The sequence below is a fragment of the Sus scrofa genome, chromosome 6, assembly GCF_000003025.6.
Source record: "Sus scrofa isolate TJ Tabasco breed Duroc chromosome 6, Sscrofa11.1, whole genome shotgun sequence".
NCBI lineage: Eukaryota > Metazoa > Chordata > Mammalia > Artiodactyla > Suidae > Sus > Sus scrofa.
Window position 1 is genome coordinate 97,201,895 of NC_010448.4, and position 20,653 is coordinate 97,222,547.

At 46.3% G+C, this 20,653-nt stretch overlaps 1 protein-coding gene across 1 annotated transcript in view; it reads left to right on the forward strand.

The window, feature by feature from the left end:
- AFG3L2 (AFG3 like matrix AAA peptidase subunit 2) overlaps window positions 1–20,653 on the forward strand; it is a 33,688-nt gene that overhangs the window by 1,005 nt on the left and 12,030 nt on the right. The window contains 13 exon segments of the mRNA XM_021096024.1: window positions 3,535–3,634; window positions 4,023–4,100; window positions 6,971–7,077; window positions 7,195–7,347; window positions 9,260–9,334; window positions 12,430–12,554; window positions 14,753–15,026; window positions 16,255–16,309; window positions 16,312–16,391; window positions 18,400–18,553; window positions 19,479–19,586; window positions 19,681–19,806; window positions 20,426–20,536. Coding sequence (XP_020951683.1) covers window positions 3,535–3,634; window positions 4,023–4,100; window positions 6,971–7,077; window positions 7,195–7,347; window positions 9,260–9,334; window positions 12,430–12,554; window positions 14,753–15,026; window positions 16,255–16,309; window positions 16,312–16,391; window positions 18,400–18,553; window positions 19,479–19,586; window positions 19,681–19,806; window positions 20,426–20,536 — 1,546 coding nt within the window.

The window sequence follows — 20,653 nt, forward strand, 5'->3', positions numbered from 1 at the left end:
TAAGGAAGTCTCTTGTAGGCCCCAGACACATATTCCCTGGTACTTCCCTGAAAATGTGGATGGGGACACCAGGGCATTACTCTGCTACCTACAAGGGACTCTGAGAAGACGCATTTTCCTTTAGGTTTGTGCGGCTGGTAAAAGTGTTTTTCCAGTGAGGTTCCTTGGGAAAAGAATTTGATGTGTGAGGTATCTGTTCTTAGGTGTAATTCTCAGAGGAGTAAAACCGAAGATAAAGCAACTAAAAAGTACTCATATGGTCAAACAGAAAAGCCAGTTCTCCAAATCGAGGTGCTCTAAATTTAAAGTTAATTTCTTTTATATGTATTATTCTTTGAATGATTTTAGCATAGAGAGCTGAGGGAAAAAATTTCTTTGGTGGTTCTCTCAGCATTAAATTCAGGGATTACTGCTAGAGGTATAAGGGGACTTGTTAGTCAACAAACTAATACTGTTGATGGAGTACATACCATGTACCCAGTTCTGTACTTTATTGTAACACAGAAACTGCTTAATGTGGTGACAGTAAAGAGCACTTACTCTCAAATAGCTTTCAGAATAATTGGAAATGAGAATCTAAATCTAGTTATCGCCATGCAGTTTTAATAGTGCTTTTACATATGTCATTGCACTTGGTCCTCACACTAGTAACCCTGGGAACTAGATCTTTTCTCCCATTGCAGATGCATAAAGTTCTGACACTGTTTGGCTGGTGAACTATAGATCCTTCAAATCTCAGGCTAGGTGTCACTTTGCTTGTGACATTCCTAGGTCTCTTAAACATAACCACGTGCTTCTCTGTGCTGCCTCTGTTCCTTCTCCTTCCAGGTTTTGTACCATTGCACCTGTGGTTCCATCCTGGACTGGATTTGTTCCCAGGACTCTTCCTTATTTGTCTGAGTTTCTTTCTTTTTCTTTCCTTTTTTTTTTTTTTTTTTTTTTTTGCTTTTTAGGACCACTCCCACAGCATATGGAGGTTCCAAGGCTAGCGGTCCAGCCGGAGCTGTAGCTACCGGCCTATGCTGCAGCCACAGCAACTCGGGATCCAAGCCACATCTGTGACCTACACCCCAGCTCACAGCAACACCGAATCCTTAACCCACTGAGCGAAGCCAGGAATCAAACCCGCAACCTCATGGATCCTAGTTGGGTTTGTTAACTGCTAAGCCATGAAGGGAACTTCCTCGCTGGTTCTGGTCCCCCTGTGGACTCCCCACTGCTTGGCAGCACCTGGCCTAGACCCGACATTCAGTAACTTGTTTTCCTGTCCAGCTTGGGTAATGGTTCATTTTAATCCACACCCTTAATGGATTTGACATTGGAAGATATTTTTTCACATGTGGCACACTCCTGTCCATTATCAGTCGTTATTTCATAGGCTGAATATTCCCAGGCTTCGGAGAGGGCCCAACACAACAGAAGCTCCACATTCTCAGCTGCATTGCTGTGGGCTACGAATGGTGTCAGGATTTCTGTTGCTATTAACTGTGAAGTTAAGTCAGCTCATTTTTTTTTTAATTGTCATTTTTTAATCCAGATATCATAAAATCCACTGTTTTAGAGTGCACTTTCCTTGGTTTTTAGTATGTTCATAAGGCTGTGCAAACCATGACTACTGTCTAATTTCAGAACATTTTCATCACCCAGAAGAAAGCACTATAAGCATGAGCAGTTGCTCCCCGTTTCTCCCCCAGACACTCCCCCAGCCCCAGGCCACTACCAGTCTGCAGTCTCTATAGATTTGCTTGTTTGGGACATTTCGTATAAATGGAATCATGTAATATGTGGCTTTTTGTGTCTTTTTTTTTTTTTTTTAACAGAGTAATGTTTTCAAGGTTTCACAGCATGCATTCCCTGTCTTGGCACAGCAGAAATGAATCTGACTAGGAGCCATGGGGTTGTGGGTTCGATCCCTGGCCTTGCTCAGTGGGTTAAGGATCCGGCATTGCCGTGAGCTGTGGTGTAGGCCGGCAGCAACAGCTCTGATTAGACCCCTAGCCTGGGAACCTCCATATTCCTCAGGTGCAGCCCTAAAAAGACAAGACCAAAAAAAAAAAAAAAAAGGTTTCATGGTAGCATGTTTCAGTATTTCTTTCATTTTTTACAGATAGATAAAATTCTACGATGAGGGAGTTCTCATTTTGGCTCAATGGTAGCGAACCCAGCCAGTATCCATGAGGACATGGGTTCAATGGCTGGCCTTGCTCAGTGGGTTAAGGATCCGTGTTGCCGTGAGCTGTGGTGTAGGTTGCAGACATGGCTCGGATCTGGTGTGGCTGTGGTGTAGGCTGGCAGCTACAGCTCTGATTCAACCTCTAGCCTGAGAACTTCCATATGCTGCAGATGTGGCCCTAAAAAGCAAAAAAAAAAAAAAAAAACACCTTCCATCGTGAGTGTATTCCACATTTTATCTGTTTATTGTCAGCAGGTGAACATTTCGGTTGTTTCCGCTTCTTGGTTGTTATGAATAATGCTGCTGTTAATGTGCACGCACAGGGTTTTGTATGAACATACATTCTCAGTTTTCTTGAGTAGGAGTGGATTTTCTGGGTCGTGCGGTAACTCTGCATTAACATTCGAGAGTGCCCAGCTTTTCCAGAATGGCTGCAGGGGTTCCCACCCCCCAGCAGGATATGGGGCCCCAGTTTCTACAGATCCGATTATGGTCATACTAGTGCATGTGAAGGAATTTTATATGGTTTGTGATGTTTTATTTTTCTCATCAGACCATAAAGGAAGTAAATGAGAGACATTAATACAGATGACCTCTAAACATTCTCACCTGTATGTAAAAGCTTGTCCTCCTAAAAAATGGTGGTAATTTTCACTTTGCAAATGGGTAGGGTTACTTGAACTTTTTCACTGCCAGGTTTGGATGTATCCCCTCAGTGAACCTTGCCATAGATTGATTTTAATTGTGCAGCTAAAAATTTAATAGGAAGCTCGTTCTGTTTGTTCACATTATACTCTGATTTTACCTGGACAGTATTTACAAACAATTTTTAGCAACGTATTTGAAGCAGAGATGTATCGATAAAAGGATTTGTCTGGGTAACAATATATTAAATATCTTTAGCAAACATTGGACCATAACTTTCTTATCTTTGCACTAAGATTAGTTTAGCATTGTGTCCACAAGCAGCACTGTTCTGTAATTTCAGGTAAATGACCTTGCAGTGTGATAGACCCTGCAGGTGAGACAGCAGGCATCCCGTGTCAGAATTTACCTTTTGAATGCTGCGGGTTAAGTGAACAGATGGTGGTAGAGAATTGTAGGTAGGCTGCAGCTCTTCATTGGATATGATTTGAAGTGCTCTTGCTCTGGGTCGTCTTTTATGTCTCTTAGTTCCTGCTGGACTAGCATGGCAGGGCTGGACCACCCTAGTCCTCCCTTCGAGGGCCCTTCTGTGCTAGTCTGTAACTGCCTGTTGAAGGGAGAGAGGTCTCATCCACTTTGTGACATTAGGAAGTGGGGCTCTTTTAATTCTTATCTTGATATACCCTTCATGCTTCTATTTATATGTTGTGTTGCAGCTTTATCGATATGCTACAACTCAAGCAAAAACCAGCAGAAATTCTCTTCTGACAGATGTAATCGCTGCTTACCAAAGATTCTGTTCTCGGCCTCCAAAAGGTAAACACTTTGCTGTGGCCATAATGGTCGACATTCTTGTTACAAAGACTCGCTGTCAGCAGGCGTTTAAGGAGCAGGGGCAGTGGTGTGTTGTGGTTGATTCCTAACTCCTGCCTCCTCTTGTAACTCACCCCACCTCCTGGGGGGCTCTGTGTCACTGCCGAATATGGTACCTTTGTCGAAAGTGAACTTGGCATGCCACTGAGGCTTCTTTCTCTGTTCTTCTGTATTACCTAGACTCTGATTTACTCCTACACAAGCAATGTTACACTTTCAGCTTACGCTTTTTAATGATGAATCAGCTGCTTTAAAAACAAAGAATGCACATACACAAAACCTGATGGATGTGAGTTTGAGGATGTGCATTTTTTTTTTCTTCTTCTAACAGGATTTGAAAAATACTTCCCAAATGGAAAAAATGGAAAAAAAGCTAGTGAACCTAAAGAAGTTATGGGAGAGAAAAAAGGTACCTTTTCAAAAGAGTATGTTTGAATCTACTGTTTTCCCCTAATATGATGTTGCTGATAGTTTTCACTGAACAAAGGAAATCTTACCTTAAGTCACTTCTGAAACTGTGGGTTACAAACACATATAAAATTCTATGTTTCATTTTATTTTAACTCTCTATTCATATTTTCTTGTCATTTTTACAATTGAGTTAATTGAAGGTCACCTTAGAGATATTGGCTGGTCATATCAGTATCAGTTGTATTTAACTGCATAGTTGTATTTAACTGCGTAGTTGGTAAATATATTTGATACATAATGTAGACCACTGAAGAAAAATCTTAGAGATCTACATGTGCAATTTGTGTGATATATATATTGTGAAGGTAGTGTTTTCAAGTTGTTCTTCGAAGACTTATCTTACCTCGGGGACTCAGGATTTTTCAGAGCTGGCGTTCAGGGGACCATACACGTCCCAGCCCCCTGTCCCCCATTTCACACTGTGATAGCATTTAGCACAGTGCCTGGGATGTGTTGGCATTCGGTTGGGAATCCTTTCCTTCTTTCTAGGGAAACATGAGGAAAGATATAACACAGCCCTTGTTTTTAAGTGAACTTAGATCTAGTCAGAGAGACAAATACATGCTCAAAGAATGCAGAGCACAAGGTCCAGGCCAGGGATGAGAGAGGGAGAGGTGCCACTGAGGGTTGATGGTGACTAGGTGCTGGTGACTGGGCAGCTCCCTGTTAATCTTGGTTTGGGGCTGATTAATGATAATTGGTCCACTTTTTGTGGGGGTTTTTTTTTGTTTTGTTTTGTTTTTGTCTTTTTGCTATATTCTTTGGGCCGCTCCCATGGCATATGGAGGTTCCCAGGCTAGGGGTTGAATTGGAGCTGTAGCCACCGGCCTACGCCAGAGCCACAGCAACGCGGGATCCGAGCCTCGTCTGTGACCTACACCACAGCTCACGGCAACACCGGATCGTTAACCCACTGAGCAAGGGCAGGGACCGAACCCGCAACCTCATGGTTCCTAGTCGGATTCGTTAACCACTGTGCCACGATGGGAACTCTCACTTTTTGTTTTTTATTTTTATTTATTTATTTTCTTTTTTTGGCCACACCTGTAGCATATGGAAGTTCCCAGGCTAGGGGTCAAATCAGAGCTGCAGCTTCAGGCTTACACGACAGCCACAGCAATGCCAGATCCCAGCCGCATCTGCAACCTACACCACAGCTTGCAGCAATGCCAGATTCTTAAGCCACTGAGCAAGGCCGGGATTGAACCCACATCCTCCCAGACACCTGCAGCTGCAGCTGCAGGCCTATACCACAGACACAGCAATACCGGATCCCAGCCACATCTGCAGCCTACACTGCAGCCTATAGCAACACTGGTTCTTAACCCACTGAGCCGCAACAGGAACTCCCTGGTCCACTTTTTAAACATAACCTATTGCAAACCTTTTGCATCTGTGTTACTCTGTCTCAAAATACATGGGTCATCTTTCAGCACCTTTGGGGCCTGTGCCTCTCAGCCCCTGCCTCACCTAGGTTGGGGCTGCAGAAGCTCATGTGTGCAGCATGGTGGTTGAACACTGGGTGAACACGGCGGGAAGCCCAGGCCACAAAGCCACTGGAGGTGCTGGGGGCCTGCTGCCAAGGGCCTACACAGTGGGGGGTGGCTTCCCAGTAGTTGAAATGTCAGGATGGTATGGAGGGTCTTGGAGAGGACAGACAAGTGGATGGAGGAAGATAGCAGTGCCTGTGTTAGCTTCCTAGGGCTGCCCCAGCCGGGGGGCCACAGCTGAATGTCAGAGATGACAGGATGTCTGTCTCTCAGGTCCAAGGTCCTGAGGGCGTGAGGGCAGGGTCTGTCCCGGGCCTTTGCGGCTGGGCTCGCCTCCCTGTGACTCCGCACGTACCGTCTTTTCTCTATGCACGCCTGTGTCCAGGTGGCCCCCCTTCATACCAACATTAGTCCAATTGGATTAGGACCCACTGATGTGACCTCACTGTAACCTGCTTACTTTGGTAAAGACACTGTCTGCCAATAATGTCGTAGGGGAGTAGGGCTCTGACATGTGCGTTTGGAGGACACAGTTCAACCCATGACAGTGGCTGATTTCAGATTCTTACAAACAGATTTTAGGTGGATGAGGCAGGGTGCTAGTTGGCTTTATGTTTTGTCAGTTACCAAAATCATGTCTTCTCTGCAGAAGAGACAGTTAACAGTGTTCCCTTCAGGGGCATGGGGAGGACACCTCCTTGTTACCTTCAGCTGGGAACTGGGGCCCGTCTGCACATCCCTGAGTCCAGCAGAGCCACAGTTCGGTCTGTGAGACAGGTCGGGTTGTGTGCCCCACTCCTTGCATTGTTGTGCAGCTGTTGTGAGGTCATGTGTTGGGAGTACTGGGACCCCCCCAGGTGTTAACGCTCTCTCTAAACCTCACGACAGGAGTTCCTGTCGTGGTGCAGTGGTTGGCGAATCCGATTAGGAACCATGGGGTTGCAGGTTCGGTCCCTGCCCTTGCTCAGTGGGTTAACGATCCGGCGTTGCTATGAGCTGTGGTGTAGGTCGCAGATGCGGCTGGGATCCCACGTTGCTATGGCTCTGGCTTAGGCCAGTGGCTACGGCTCCGATTTGACCCCTAGCCTGGGAACCTCCATATGCCGCGGGAGCGGCCCAAGAAATAGCAAAAAAAAAAAAAAAAAGACAAAAAAATAAACAAATAAATAAATAAAATAAACCTCATGACACTGTTTAATAACCGATCAGTTGCCATTGTGTTTTGCAATAAGCCTTTATTAAACTGTATTAATGAAAACATTGTTTAGAGATACAAAATTCCACAGTCCTGCTGTGTACACTCTCTATCTATGAACAGAACCAAAGCCGGCGGCTGCCCCACGTGCGTCTGGAGGAGGTGTTGGTGGCGGTGGAAAACGAGGTGGCAAGAAGGATGATTCTCACTGGTGGTCCAGGTTCCAGAAGGTTTGATTGTTAACTGTGTGTTGATTTTGAGGCTCAAGGTGGCCCAGGAGAGGTTGGGAAGGATTTATGCCCAGCACAGTGTTGACCTTATTGTGACACTGCACTCTTCTTGCCCAGGGTGATGTTCCGTGGGATGACAAGGAATTCAGGATGTACTTTCTGTGGACGGCTCTGTTTTGGGGCGGAGTCATGCTTTACTTCCTGTTCAGGAGCTCTGGCAGAGAAATCACATGGAAGGACTTTGTCAATAACTATCTCTCCAAAGGAGTGGTGAGTTCATCATGGGGTTTCCGGCTGTCCTGTCCAAAGGGTGGAATTAGCATTCAGGAGAGCCATAAACAGCCAGCGAGTTAGCCGGGCTCGTTTGAGCCCACAGTCCCCAGCTTTGCCACAGACTCCTGTCCTTGTCCCGTGGGCACCAAGCTTGGGAGCCACTGCTCTGACTGCTGCTCTGGGGTCCCCTCTGCTCCATCCTGGCTTGTGCCCCCATGCCTCTCCTGCCTGCTGTGGGCCTGCCTGCCTCTCCCACCTCCTTTCTGTCCGTACTGCCTTTTGTTTCCATGGGCCTGGTGTGACTGTAAGAGTGACTGTTCACAGTGAGGGCCTGGGAGGGAGCTTGTGACTACATGCTGGGTTGTTCAGTAAGCCTGTGTCAGCATATTTAAGATGCTGTGGATTTTGAGATCTACATTATTTTATCTATTAATAAGAAAGATTTAGTAAACCGCCAATGAAATTATAAATCCCATCTGTTGTCAAATGCATTCCAGTTTCTGAAAGGTTAAAATACGAAAAGTGTCTATTTTAGAATTGATGAAATAACGTGGTGGTAAGAGTGCCAGCGATAGGCCGGCTCTGTAACCTGGGGGAAATTATTTAACCTATTCCTACTGGACTTTTCATCAATAAAATGAATAAAATAAAATATTTTTATTTTTTGGCTGCATCCACAGCATGTGGCAGTTCTTGGGCCAGGGATCAGATCTAAGCCGCAGCTGTGGCGAAACCAGATGCTTAACCCACTGGACTGCAACAGGAACTCCTAAAGTAAAGATATTAATACTGGAGTTCCCTTTGTGGCGCAGCAGAAATGAACCCAACTAGTATCCATGAGCCTGCAGTTTGAGCCCTTGTCTTGCTCAGTGGGTTAAGGATTTGGCGTTGCTGTGAGCTGTGGTGTAGGTTGCAGATGCTGCTCAGATCCCATGTTGCTGTGGCTGGGGTGTAGGCCGGCAGCTATAGCTCCAATTCAGCCCCTAGCCTGGAAACTTCTATATGCCACAAGTGCAGCCCTAAAAAGCAAAAACAACAACAAAAAGATATTAATACTTACTGAAGAAATACAAAGAATGTAAAATTATTCTTAAAGATTGTACTGAAAGGTGAGGTTGGACAAAATGGAGATGATTCCTCAGATTTTTGCAGCAGCTGTTTCTCTCATGAAGTGAGGCTGTCCTATACCTAATTCCCAGGTGTTGTGGGAGCCTGCTTTCTGAGAGGTGACTCCTGTCCTTCCAGGTGGGAACAGGCCTGGGCAGGAGTCTGTATGCATGTCCCCTCCTGACCTGCCACCTGCCCTTGCTGCAGCAGTTGCATGGGGGCAGAGTCCTCTGGTCACTCCTGTCCAGATGCGAGTCCCCTCTCCCAGCTCCTGGAATCTTCCAGGACTCCCTTCCTTGGTATTTTTGACTCATACCTTCCAGACTTCCTGCCAGAGAGGACTTGATTGTAACAGGAAGCAAGCCTCCCCAAAGCACCCAGCTCTGTGGCAGTCAGAAGTTTTCCCGTGATCTTAAGAATCCTGAATAGTTGGGAGTTTGCAGAAAAAAAACAAGATTAACCATTTATATCCATAAAGTGGTGAGAGTTAGTACGTCTTAGAATAACAGGTGTGGACGCAGAGCAACGGGAGAGTCTGCCAGGAATGGGGCTGCAGGGCCACCTCGGAGAGCAGTTTGGTAGCGTCCAGGCCAGACCATGCTTACCTACAAGCACCGGACCCCGGAAATACTGGAAGGTGTGCACTTTCCCAATCTCAAGCTGGAGGGGAACATGGGGTACCCTTACATTATCAGTCATGCTTCCTGTTTGTCTGAAATATATGCACTTTAGCAAGCCTAAAAGTTTATTTCAAGTCTTTCTGTAAATTTATGTTTGAATGCTTAACATTTTAAAATTCCAGGTAGACAGACTGGAAGTCGTCAACAAGCGTTTTGTTCGAGTGACTTTTACGCCAGGAAAAACTCCTGTTGATGGAGTAAGTGGTTTTATTATTTGCTTTGAAATAGCTGTACATAAAGGTTTCAGATTTAAAGCAGAAGCAAACATCCCCTCACATGTGGCAGCCACATACCCTGGCCTGCCACTGTTGTGACCTCCACTGACAGTTAGAATATGAGTGTTGTGTCCACAGTTGTGTATGAGGATTGGATCGGGGTTTTGCTTTTGGTTTGGTTTTGGTAATCATTTTGGCTGTACCTTTAAGAAGTCTAATTTTCAGTATTCCAGTGTCTATGATTTTACAAGACTGAGAAAACAATTGTTTGGTTAAGGGAAAAAAAAAAACTTAAAATCTGAATTGCTTATGTTTTGAGACAGCTTTTGTCAAATCAGTTTAAGAAGCATTCTGGTCATATCCCAACTGTTTCGGGATATTATAATAATTTCCACTTTTTCTTTTATTTTTAAAGAACATTTGTATTTCTTGTCCAACTGGCTTGAACTCTGTTCCAGAGATCCCAGATTAGTTGAAGGGATTATGATTCCCAGGGTGTCCCCAGCCCTCCCCTGGGCCAGACCCCAGGCCCATTCTCAGTCCCGGGAGGGCGGCTTGTGGTCTTTGCCCCTCCAGCGAGGCCAGACCCCTCCCCCAGGCTGCATCCCTGCTCCCTTTGGATGAATTTCACCCTTCATCCTGCCTGGAGGGGCAGCATTTAAGGAAAATGGGGACTGATGGTCACCATCCCTCTGATGTCAGTAAACTTAAGAAAATCTGTAAAGTCCTAGGATTCCAGTATTTCAGTCACTTCAAGGAAAGTTGTTTTCATTTTCTTGATGAAATGTTCATTAATAACCATGGTACTTTTTTTTTTTTCTCAGAACTGTTCCTCAGACTTTTGGTGCGGGAACTAAATTGACACTCCCTTTCAAGGGGACAGTTGGGCAGCGTACATATTGGCAGCACGCCCAGTAATTTCGCTTCAGCAATCATCCTAGGGAATAACTAAGGATGCATGTACAGATGTCTGTATGATGATGTCCTCCAAGGCATCGTTCACAGGGCAAAAGCTTAGACAGATGAATGGCCACATTAGGCCCCTCCCTGGTCAGCGGTAGGTGCTCTCACGTCCCTGCTTTAGCCTCCACCTGGCACCCTGATTCTCAGGAGGGCGGTGTTGACACCTAGCATTGGCATGCACAAGCCTTCACTGTGCAAGTTCATACCATCTTATTGTAAATTACTATTTATCTCTCCATTGTATTACAGTTAAGGGTTTATATTGATTTCTCTTCAAAATTGTGCATCTTTCAAGATTATAGAGGGGGCGTGATGAAATTTTGAAAGAATGACATCAGAATTGCTAATAGTAGAGTTCCCATTGTGGTGCAGTGAAAACGAATCCAACTGGGAACCATGAGCTTGTGGGTTCTATCCCTGGCCTCGCTCAGCGGGTTAAGGATCTGGTGCTGCTGTGAGCTCCAATTGGATCCCTAGCCTGGGAACGTCCATGTGCCACGGGTGCGGGCCTAAAAAGACAAAAGACAAAAAAAAATACACACACAAGAATTGCTAATAGTGTTTGCTTCTGGGTGTGGAAGATATGGATGCTTTTTGTTTCACTGTGTTTACATTTCTTTAGTTTTTCTACAGAGGATGTGTTGATGGCTTGTTTGATAAAGATGGTGTTCAGAGCTTCCACATCCTCAGTGTGCTGCTGCCTGGGGGGCAGCGGTACTAACTGCCATGCTAGGCTGTGAAGCACAGGCTCTGGAGTCCAGTAGGCTTGGCCGCAGATAAACTCGCTCTTGACAGCTGTGAGGCCTGAGTGGGCATCTTTATCTGTAAGATGAGGATGATTCCAGGACTCCTTAAGAACTCAGACCTCAGTGGATGAAGTAGGTCAGACTTGAGTGCATAAGGACCACCTGCAGAGCTGCCCCTGCCCCCAGGGTCTCACCTAGACCACATCCAGGATCTCAAGCTGCCCTGCCACACACACCCTGGATCTCACCAGGGATCTTAGGCTGCCAGTCCTTAGTCCTCTCAGTTCTCTGATGTGAGTCAGTGGTGAGCTGACTTCCCCACGATGGTAGGAGCTAAGTTAGGGGCCGTTCAGTCACATGATTAATCTGTTATTGGCATGTTTGGAGCTGGTAACTACAGGGATTGTGTAGCTTTGTCTGTGAACAACTTACTAGGAGCTGTTGTCTACCACTGTACAGCATACTCCGCGTCTTTTGTTTTTACGCACTGGACGGGACACCGGTTAGGTCCCCACTCAGTAACCCAGGCATTTGGAGGAAGGGGGGGTGACGTTGCTTTTGTCTGCGTGCACTTCTGAATTATCTGAGTTTTATATGCTCAGTGATCGCAGGGCAGAGGGGAGCACAGTCCTTTTGTGCTGCTCAGTGCAGGTGACACTCACAGGGTGCTTGGAACAGGGTCCAGCATGTGGTAAACTCCCAGGTGTGAGTTGTTAGGAGCCCTAGTTGTGTATAAAAGGTGGTTAGTGTCACTGGCCTGCTTACTAGGTGGGTAGCAGTGGGCAGTGAAGTCACCTTGTAGTTTTCTCCTCTGTGAAATGGGGACAGTAAACGCTAGCACAGTGGGAGTCCTGTGCTTGTGGCCATCACAGCCATCGCCTCTAGGCCCAGAAGCTCACTGGCTGAGTGAGCAGAGGGGAGCGTCTGGCACCATTTCAGGCAGGCTGCCTTCTGAGGCCTGAGCAGGTGGAAACTGTAGCCACCGTCACCGCACACAGTGGCTTTTAGTTTGGGATGAGGCCGCTAAGAAATTCCTGGGAAATGGACAAGCAGAAAAGAACACCTGTTTATTTATGAAAAGGAATGCCTTTTCAAGTAGAGTTTTCATTTTTCTGAGTTGATGATTTTAGGAGCACAGAGGAATAATACCACTAAAGAGAAATGCTTCTTTGCCGAAGCTTGCCCTGTGTGTTCCCTCTGAGTGGGACGTAATCACTGCATTGTTAAAACCAGTTTTGTAATATTGCTGTAGTTTTTAATGTGTAAATTTGCAACATTGCTGAAAAGTTCTTAGAAAGTTAATCCCTTTAGTGAATCAAGCCCTTTGTTTCCTCTTCATTAAGATGTTTTGTTTTCCTGTTTTTACAGCAGTACGTCTGGTTCAATATTGGCAGTGTGGACACCTTCGAGCGGAATCTGGAAACTTTACAGCAGGAGCTGGGCATCGAAGGGGAGAATCGGGTCCCCGTGGTCTACATCGCTGAGAGTGACGGGTGAGCAGAGAAGCAGGGAGGATGCAGAGCCTGTGCAGGGCTGCTGGCGCTCTGTCCCCACGTTCTATTCTCGACAGGCCTGTCTCAATTTGGCCAAGTTCTTTTAAACCACTGGTGACTTACTAGTTTTTGCTAGTGACTGGTTGGTTTTCTACACGTTGATATTTATCTTGATGAAGCAGTGGTTTGGGGTTAATGTCCAGTCACTGCCCTTCAGTAGGATTTTAACATAAAGAGCCCCTTTGTGTTAAAGAATAGCAGTCCCGCCTTTTAACTATCCTGCTTTTGTAGTTCACAGAGGTAATGCCTCTTTCTCTCTGGTCAGAGTTGCTTCTTGCCTTGGGGGTCCTTGATCGGTCTTTAGAAAGCCCACATCAGGAAGGCCTTCTTGCCTGCAGGGGCTGCCTGTCTTTGAGCCACTTTGTAGGCCTTCAAGCGCTCACCCATATACACCCCACTAGGTACCCATGCTCACCCCATTTGCAGGGAGTATAGAACGTACACCTTGACTTAAGAGTTACCCTGTTGAGGGGGAAAAAATGTAATTGTAATGTATACATGTAAGGATAACCTGACCCCCTTGCTGTACAGTGGGAAAATAAAAAAATTAAAAAAAAAAGAGTTACCCTGTTGAGCGTGAAAGTAGAAGTAAGGCTTAATTTTTTTGTACATGTGAAAGAGCAGAAAAATGGGTAGCTAGCCTGTTACTTGAGCTGATGGTCTTAACTTTAGGGATTCTCTTAAGTCTTGGTTGTGTAGACCCGCCTGCAGTATTGAGATCCAGCTCACTGTTGAGAGTGTTTCCCATGTGCTCTGTCCCTCAGCCCCTGAGGCTGTCATATCATTGCTTAACTTTATAGGCCAGTGCCAAGATTCTGTACAACGTCTTGTTGTACCGTTCTTTAAACCTTTGCTGTCTGTCGGGGCGGGGGTAGGGTGGGGTGGTGTTGATTTTTCTAGAAATAATCCAAAAGTATATTATTCATGGTTTTTGCTGCCTTCTGTAGCAGCATTTAAAACTTTATAATAAAATTTTATAATAGATGAAAAATTAGACAGCTAATCCTGGTTTTATTCTTACTTTGTTTTTTCACCTAAACCGTGAACCTGGTTTTGATCTAAATTTCTTAGGGTAAGTTAAACTAAATTGCATTGTAATACCCAGAATAAGTACCTATCTGTGACCATAGTTGTGTTGAAATTGACTTCATTAAGACAGACAGAAAGCAGGGCGCAGGCATGGGTCTGTGGGCTGCACAGCCTGGCGGGGACAGCTTTCCCCACGGTACATGGGACTTTTCAAAGTGTGTGCTATTCGCTCAGCAGGGAGTGGGTATTTGAAGACATCTTCTCAGAGTAAGCTGATGCAGTCTAATAAGAGAACTGCAGTTTCTGCTCAGGATCACACCAGAATCACATTAAGTTTTTTTTGTTTGTTTTTTTGTTTTTTTTTTTGGTCTTTTCTGTTTTTAGGACTGCACTTGCACATATAGAGGTTCCCAGGCTAGGGGTCTAATTGGAGCTATTGCCGACGCCTACGCCACAGCCACAGCAACGTGGGATCTGAGCCGCATCTACAGCCTACACCACAGCTCACGACAATGCCGGATCCTTAACACACTGAGCAAGGACAGGGATGGAACCCTGAAATCTCATGGTTCCTAGTTGTATTCATTTCCACTGCGCCGCAACGGGAACTCTTAAGATTCTCTTTTTTTTTTTTTTTTTAATGATTTTTATTTTTTCCATTATAGTTGGTTTACAGCATTCTGTCAGTTTTCTGTTGTACAGCAAAGTGATCAAGTCACACATACTTTCTTTTTCTCACATCATCCCCCATCATGCTCCATCGTAAGTGACTAGTTATAGTTCCTAGTGCTGCATATACATTAAGATCTTAAGTGAGGACTTGGAAAGAAATGTCTTGGAAACTCGGGTGTGATGCTGGTAAATCCCAGGGCCGCAGTTCGCACAGGCAGTGGTTCTCAGGGCGGTAGTGGAGTCCCGCTGGGCAGCATGCATGTTGAGAATGGGGTTTTCTGAGCGTCTGCTTTAGGATGTTGACACACTGATCCCCTTGTGCCTCAGATAAGTGTGGGGATGTCCTGGTGTCGCCCAGATAGAATGTGTAGTTCCGCCTGGGTGGGGCCAGGGGATGGGATAGGGGCGGCACCCTGAGCATCACCGTGTGCCTCCAGCTCCTTCCTGCTCAGCATGCTGCCCACCGCGCTCATCATCGCCTTCCTGCTCTACACCATCCGGAGGGGGCCGGCCGGCATCGGCCGCTCTGGCCGGGGCATGGGTGGACTCTTCAGTGTGGGAGAGACTACTGCCAAGGTCTTAAAGGACGAGATAGATGTCAAGTTCAAAGATGTGGCCGGCTGCGAGGAGGCCAAGCTAGAGATCATGGAGTTTGTGAACTTCCTGAAAAACCCAAAGCAGTATCAAGACCTGGGAGCAAAAATCCCCAAGGTAAGACTACCTTTCAGAAGGTGATTTTTCCCCTCATTAACCCCAAAATGTTGTGGGGTATTTCTTGATCTCTGAAGTTATGATTTTACGAAGTTTGCTTGCTTTATAAAGGAGCTGTTTTTCTCTCCTTCCTCCGTCTTAGCTGACTAGTCCCTGTTTATCCCAAGAGTGTTTCAGGTTGGCTGTGCTGTGTGAACGTGTTTTTGCACGTAGTGTGTCTGTTCCCAAAGGGATGCATATCCTCTCCCCTCACCCCCCGCCCCACAGCATGATTGAGATGCCCCATCTCAGCAGCTGGAGCCCTGGAGCCTACTGCCTCTTCTGTGACCCTGCTGTCCCTCCCCTGACCGACCTCCCTGTGCCCCTGCTGGCAACGGGCAGCCTTACTGATCTTTGAGTTCCCAGGGCCAGACTCAGTCATTAAGTAAATGAATAGAAAATGTTTAACTAGTTCTTTAAAAAAGCCATTAATAAAGTTTACCTTAAAGGAATCCTTTGTAAAGGGAATCATTTCCCTGACTTCATGTCCTACATCCCTATTTGGATCAAAAGTCATATTTTATAATTTGCTGTTACTTAATTACCTGTTCACATCATCCTTAGACACCTCTACAACTCAAATATAGCACTTGAACGGACACAGTATTCTTTTGAAGTTCATTGTTATTAGATTTTTTCCTTCATTTTTGGGATTTCGAAGGAAAGAAAATAAGCAAAATGAAAATTGGAAGTATAATAGTAAAGAAAGGACTTAAAAATTTCGCATACTTGGAGTTCCCATTGTAGCTCAGCAGTAACAAACCCAATTAGTGTCCATGAGGACACGGGTTCGGTGCCTGCCCTCACTCAGTGGATTAAGGATCCGACGTTACCGTGAGCTGTGGTGTACGTCACAGATGCAGCTCAGATCCTGTGTTTCTGTGGCTGTGGTATAGGCCTGCAGCTGTAGCTCCAGTTCAGCCTCTGGCCTGGTAACTTCCATATGTCATAGGTGCAGCCCTAAAAAAAAAAAAATGCACATTCTTAACAATTTTTTAAAAACAAAATAGTCTCTAATAATCTCTTCCTTACTCTTCTTACTAGCATAAAAGTGTTCTACCATCACATCACATGTTTAAGAAATATTTAGTATATATCACTAAAATTTTATAGTGATTGGAATTATTTATGGAAATGCAATTTTTCTGAAATCCTAGTTAAAAATACTTTCTCTTTTTTAAATCTGAAGGGTGCCATCCTCACTGGTCCTCCAGGCACTGGGAAAACACTGCTGGCCAAGGCCACGCTGGAGAAGCCAATGTCCCTTTCATCACCGTCAGTGGCTCTGAGTTCTTGGAGATGTTTGTGGGCGTGGGCCCTGCTCGAGTAAGTCTGTCCTCTTCTGAAGGTGCAGCTCCATTTCCTCAGTGTCCCCTAGGCCAGGGTGCAGTCTCTTCACTGGGTTGTCTTTTGTTGTTGTAAGTGTCTTTTATGTGGTCCCAATACCAATTCCTGATCAGATACACGATTTGCAAATATTTTCTGCGTTCTGTGGGTCTTTCATTTTAGTGCAGCACAAAAGTTTTAAATTGTGATGAAGTCCAGTATGGTTTTTTTTTGTTGTCATTGCTTATGCTTTTAGTGTCATGTTGAAGAATTTATTGCCAAATCTGAGGTTATAACTGTTTACTCCTGTGTTTTCTTCTATGAGTTTTGAGTTTTACCTCTTAGATTTCGGTCTGTGATCCATTGCAGTTAGTATAGTGAGAGGTAAGGGTTCATCTCCACTCTTTTACCTGTGTGTTCAGTTTTTCCAGCACCATTTGTTGAAAAGACCCTTCTTTCCCCACTGAACGGTTTGGCCCCTTGACCACAGATGGATAAGCGGGTTTATTTGTGGACTCGGAAGCCTATCCTGATGTTAGGACCACACTGTCGTGATTGCTGTGCTTCGTAAGAAATGAAAAAATCAGTGGTGTGACTGTAGATTCATATTTAAAGAAGTACTCCCACTTCCACTCCTCTTTATCTTCTGGTGTCTAAAGCACTGACTGAGCGCTGTAGAAACCCGCATTGCTGTCCCGGGGGCTTCCAAACATAGGACACAGCTTACAGTCAACACCAGAGGTGGTCTTGTCCTTGGCAGCAGTTTCTCTTTCTCCGTGGTGATGGTGTCTCAGATGAGCCGTGGAGGGAGGAGTGGGCAGACCCAGCTCTGTAAGGCACAGGGGCCCTGGGAAAAAGAGAACAGCTGGGTGTTTGTGGGGCCAGACCCCACGTCTCATGTGGGCAGGCGAGGGGGCTGGAGATCCGGAAGAAGGTGTTGGGGGGTGGAGGCGGTGAGAAGTGTGAGGACGTTTGTGGGCTGCTCGAGCTGGCTGTTGAGAGCTCTCATTTTGGCAGGAGTGACGGGGGCTGAGGGGACCCCAGCTGCAGCTGGCCTGGAGGGAGAGATAACCACCTTTCTGCAGAGGGTGTTGCAGGGACAGCCCAGCGTCAGGTCCTGCAAGGAAGTGAAGAAGTTGTTCAGGGCAGATCTGGAGCTCAGAAGGGACGCCCAGAGGGACAGGAGTGACATTGGGGTACATGTTCAGAGCAGTGTGGAAACAGGCCTGGAGAGGGTGCCTAGGGAGTTGGGCTCTGGTGAGTGGAGTGAAAAGGGATACAAGGCTTGTGGGTTGTCTCTCAGGAGGGGCAGGTGACAGGTGAGGCGAGGGGACTGTTCCCTCTTCAGCCCACCTGCAGTAGTGGCCCAGGGGTCCGTGCTCAATGGGACAGAGTCTGGGCTTGAGTGGGCACCTTTGCTGTCCATAGGCACTCCTGGATCTGTGGGTACTCATCTGCTATTCTGGACTGGCTGGGCGTGACAGGGACCAGGGTGGCTTGAGCCTGTAAACTGAATGTAAACTTGACACATGTCCTGTAGTGTCAGTTTGTTGGTGCTCATGCTTATTACATGACAGTAATTGATGCAGTTTTAGAAAGAACATTTGCTCACCTTACATCAGTTTCCCACCAAGTTCTTCATTTGCCAGCTGACTTCTTTGCTGCTTGTAACTTTTAAATTTTACACTGTATAGGAGTTCCCACTGTGGTGGAATAGGTTAAAGATCCTGCTGCGGCTCAGGTCACTGCAAAGGGGCAGGTTTGATCCCAGGCCCAGAGCAGTGGGTTTAAGGATCCAGCATCATTGTAGCCATGGCTCACATTCAGTCCCTTGCCTGGGAACTTCCATATGCTGCGGGTGAGGCCCCCCCCAAAAAAAAAAATTATAGTGCAGTGTGAAACACAAGTCAGTCTTCCTGTGGGACAGGAAGCTTGGTGTCCACCTTTCATTAGGAGCCTGGTGATGCTCACATGTTGGGTGACTCCTGTGCTCATGTTTTTCGTCCAGGTCCGAGACTTATTTGCCCTTGCTCGGAAGAATGCCCCCTGCATCCTCTTCATTGACGAAATAGACGCTGTGGGAAGGAAGAGAGGAAGGGGCAATTTTGGGGGGCAGAGCGAACAGGAGAACACACTCAATCAATTGCTTGTGGAAATGGACGGTGAGTGATCAAGTCTTCTGTGTTTTAAACTACGCTTTCTGACTGTTCTTTGTGTATCTAAAATAGAACCCTATGCTGGTACATACAGAGAACAAAAAAAGCACTCCCTAAAACAAGCAGCTCTTTGTAAAAGTTCCTATACCAGTACCAATCGCAGCAAAGTTTCCTGCCTGGCAGCCTGCCTGACTTAATACTGGTGTCAAGATGGTATTTGTATCTGGTGCTGAATGAGAGAAAAATTGGTGAAATGCTTCACTATCGAATGACAGTCTTAGTCTAAAGCCATTTATGATTCTGAAGAACAAGGAAAAGCCTTGCATTAGCAGGTACGAACTTGGCAGATTTCGGACACTCTGCTAGGAGGGTGGGTAGCAGTCTCCCTGCAGCAGCCAGCGTCTTATGAGGAAAACCACTTCTGGGCTCAGAAAGGGGCACACACCGAATGCTGAACTGGGCGTGGGCCTGGAACCAAGAAGGTGGGAACTCCTTGGCTACTGGACCCCGGCACAGCGGAGCTAGACTCGGCGTTGCTGTTCGAGAAGTGGCCGGTCACACAGGCTGAGCTGGTGGTGTCCAGTGAGTGGCCCTCTGGCCCAGGAGTTTAGACACGTCCTCTGCAGATTTAACCTTACTGGTTTTTTTTGAAACTTTAAAGTTGACAACGTAATCTATATTTCTGGTGAAATAAATTAACCTTTGGTCATTTTTTTAGTAATTGATTCTTAGAACTTTAAGTTTTGTATGTGCCTTATTAAAGACAAGATAAATGATAAGAAAAGTCATTTATGTTTATGATTTAAAAATCTCTAGCTAATAAATCAGGAAAGTGGTGTGTCTGTAGCGCCCACCATGCTTGACAGGCACACTGTTGCCTTCCGCCTCGCGGCGCTTAGTGACGACAGCGCCTGTGTTGTTGTCTTTTGAGGCTTTAACACAACGACGAACGTGGTCATTTTGGCGGGCACCAATCGGCCGGATATCCTGGACCCTGCGCTCTTGAGGCCCGGACGCTTCGACAGACAGATCTTCATTGGTGAGGTGGTTTCCCCCGGGTTCAGTCCGGTTCTCCTGAGACGGGGACTCACGGTTCCACTGTCATCTTTTTTCTTTAAAAATCATTTCTCAAGGACCACCGGACATAAAAGGAAGAGCCTCTATCTTCAAAGTGCACCTCCGACCGCTGAAACTGGACAGTACCCTGGAAAAAGAGAAGCTGGCAAGAAAGCTTGCGTCCTTGACGCCAGGGTTCTCAGGTGAATGAGGCAGCCCACTGTCCGTTGCAGGACAGGATCCTTCCTTCCTCATCCCTGCCCTCCTCCCTCCAAACTCCACCTGAAATAGGAGGGGACCCCCCCGTCCCAGGCATCTGAGGCAATTGCATGCCCGGCACAGAACCTGACTTTTCATGTGGTTGTCGAGCACATACATAGTGTTAGAGCTTATTTGTGTCACCATACACTTGCTCTGAAAAGTTAAATGCTAGGGACCTAAGGATCTAGATAGAACGCTTTTGGTAACCTTCACAGGTCTGACCTCTCTGGTTCAACTCAAGGCACCAGGTTAATACCTGTGTTTTTTGGTATACCTAGCGTATCTCCTAATATCCACCTAACTCACGTTCCCAACAGAGATGGAGGAGCTCGGTTAACTGATGGGCATTTAAAGTGCAGTCCTAGTTTGCTGTCATCGTCTCATCCGTAAAGGCAAATGGCAGCCTGTCTGCTGCTGCAGCAGCCCAGAATGAATTGTTTCCATACAGCCCCATCCAGCTGCTGGGGCTGCGAGGTTGGCTATAGGTTCCCTCATGCGTCATGTGCGACCAGTGAGCTTGGCATACGTGGAGGCTGAGCTGTTGTGTGCATTCCTTTGCAGGGGCTGATGTTGCCAATGTTTGCAATGAAGCTGCTCTGATTGCCGCCAGACACCTTTCAGATTCCATCAATCAGAAACACTTTGAACAAGCGATTGAGCGAGTGATTGGAGGTAAGGCAGCTGGTATAACGCAAGTCAGAGGCCTGGTGGCGTGGATTTGAGGCCAGGGAGCGTGTCTGCCTAGGCCTTCGCCCACTTGCGCCAGGGCTGCTTGGAGATCAGAGCTGC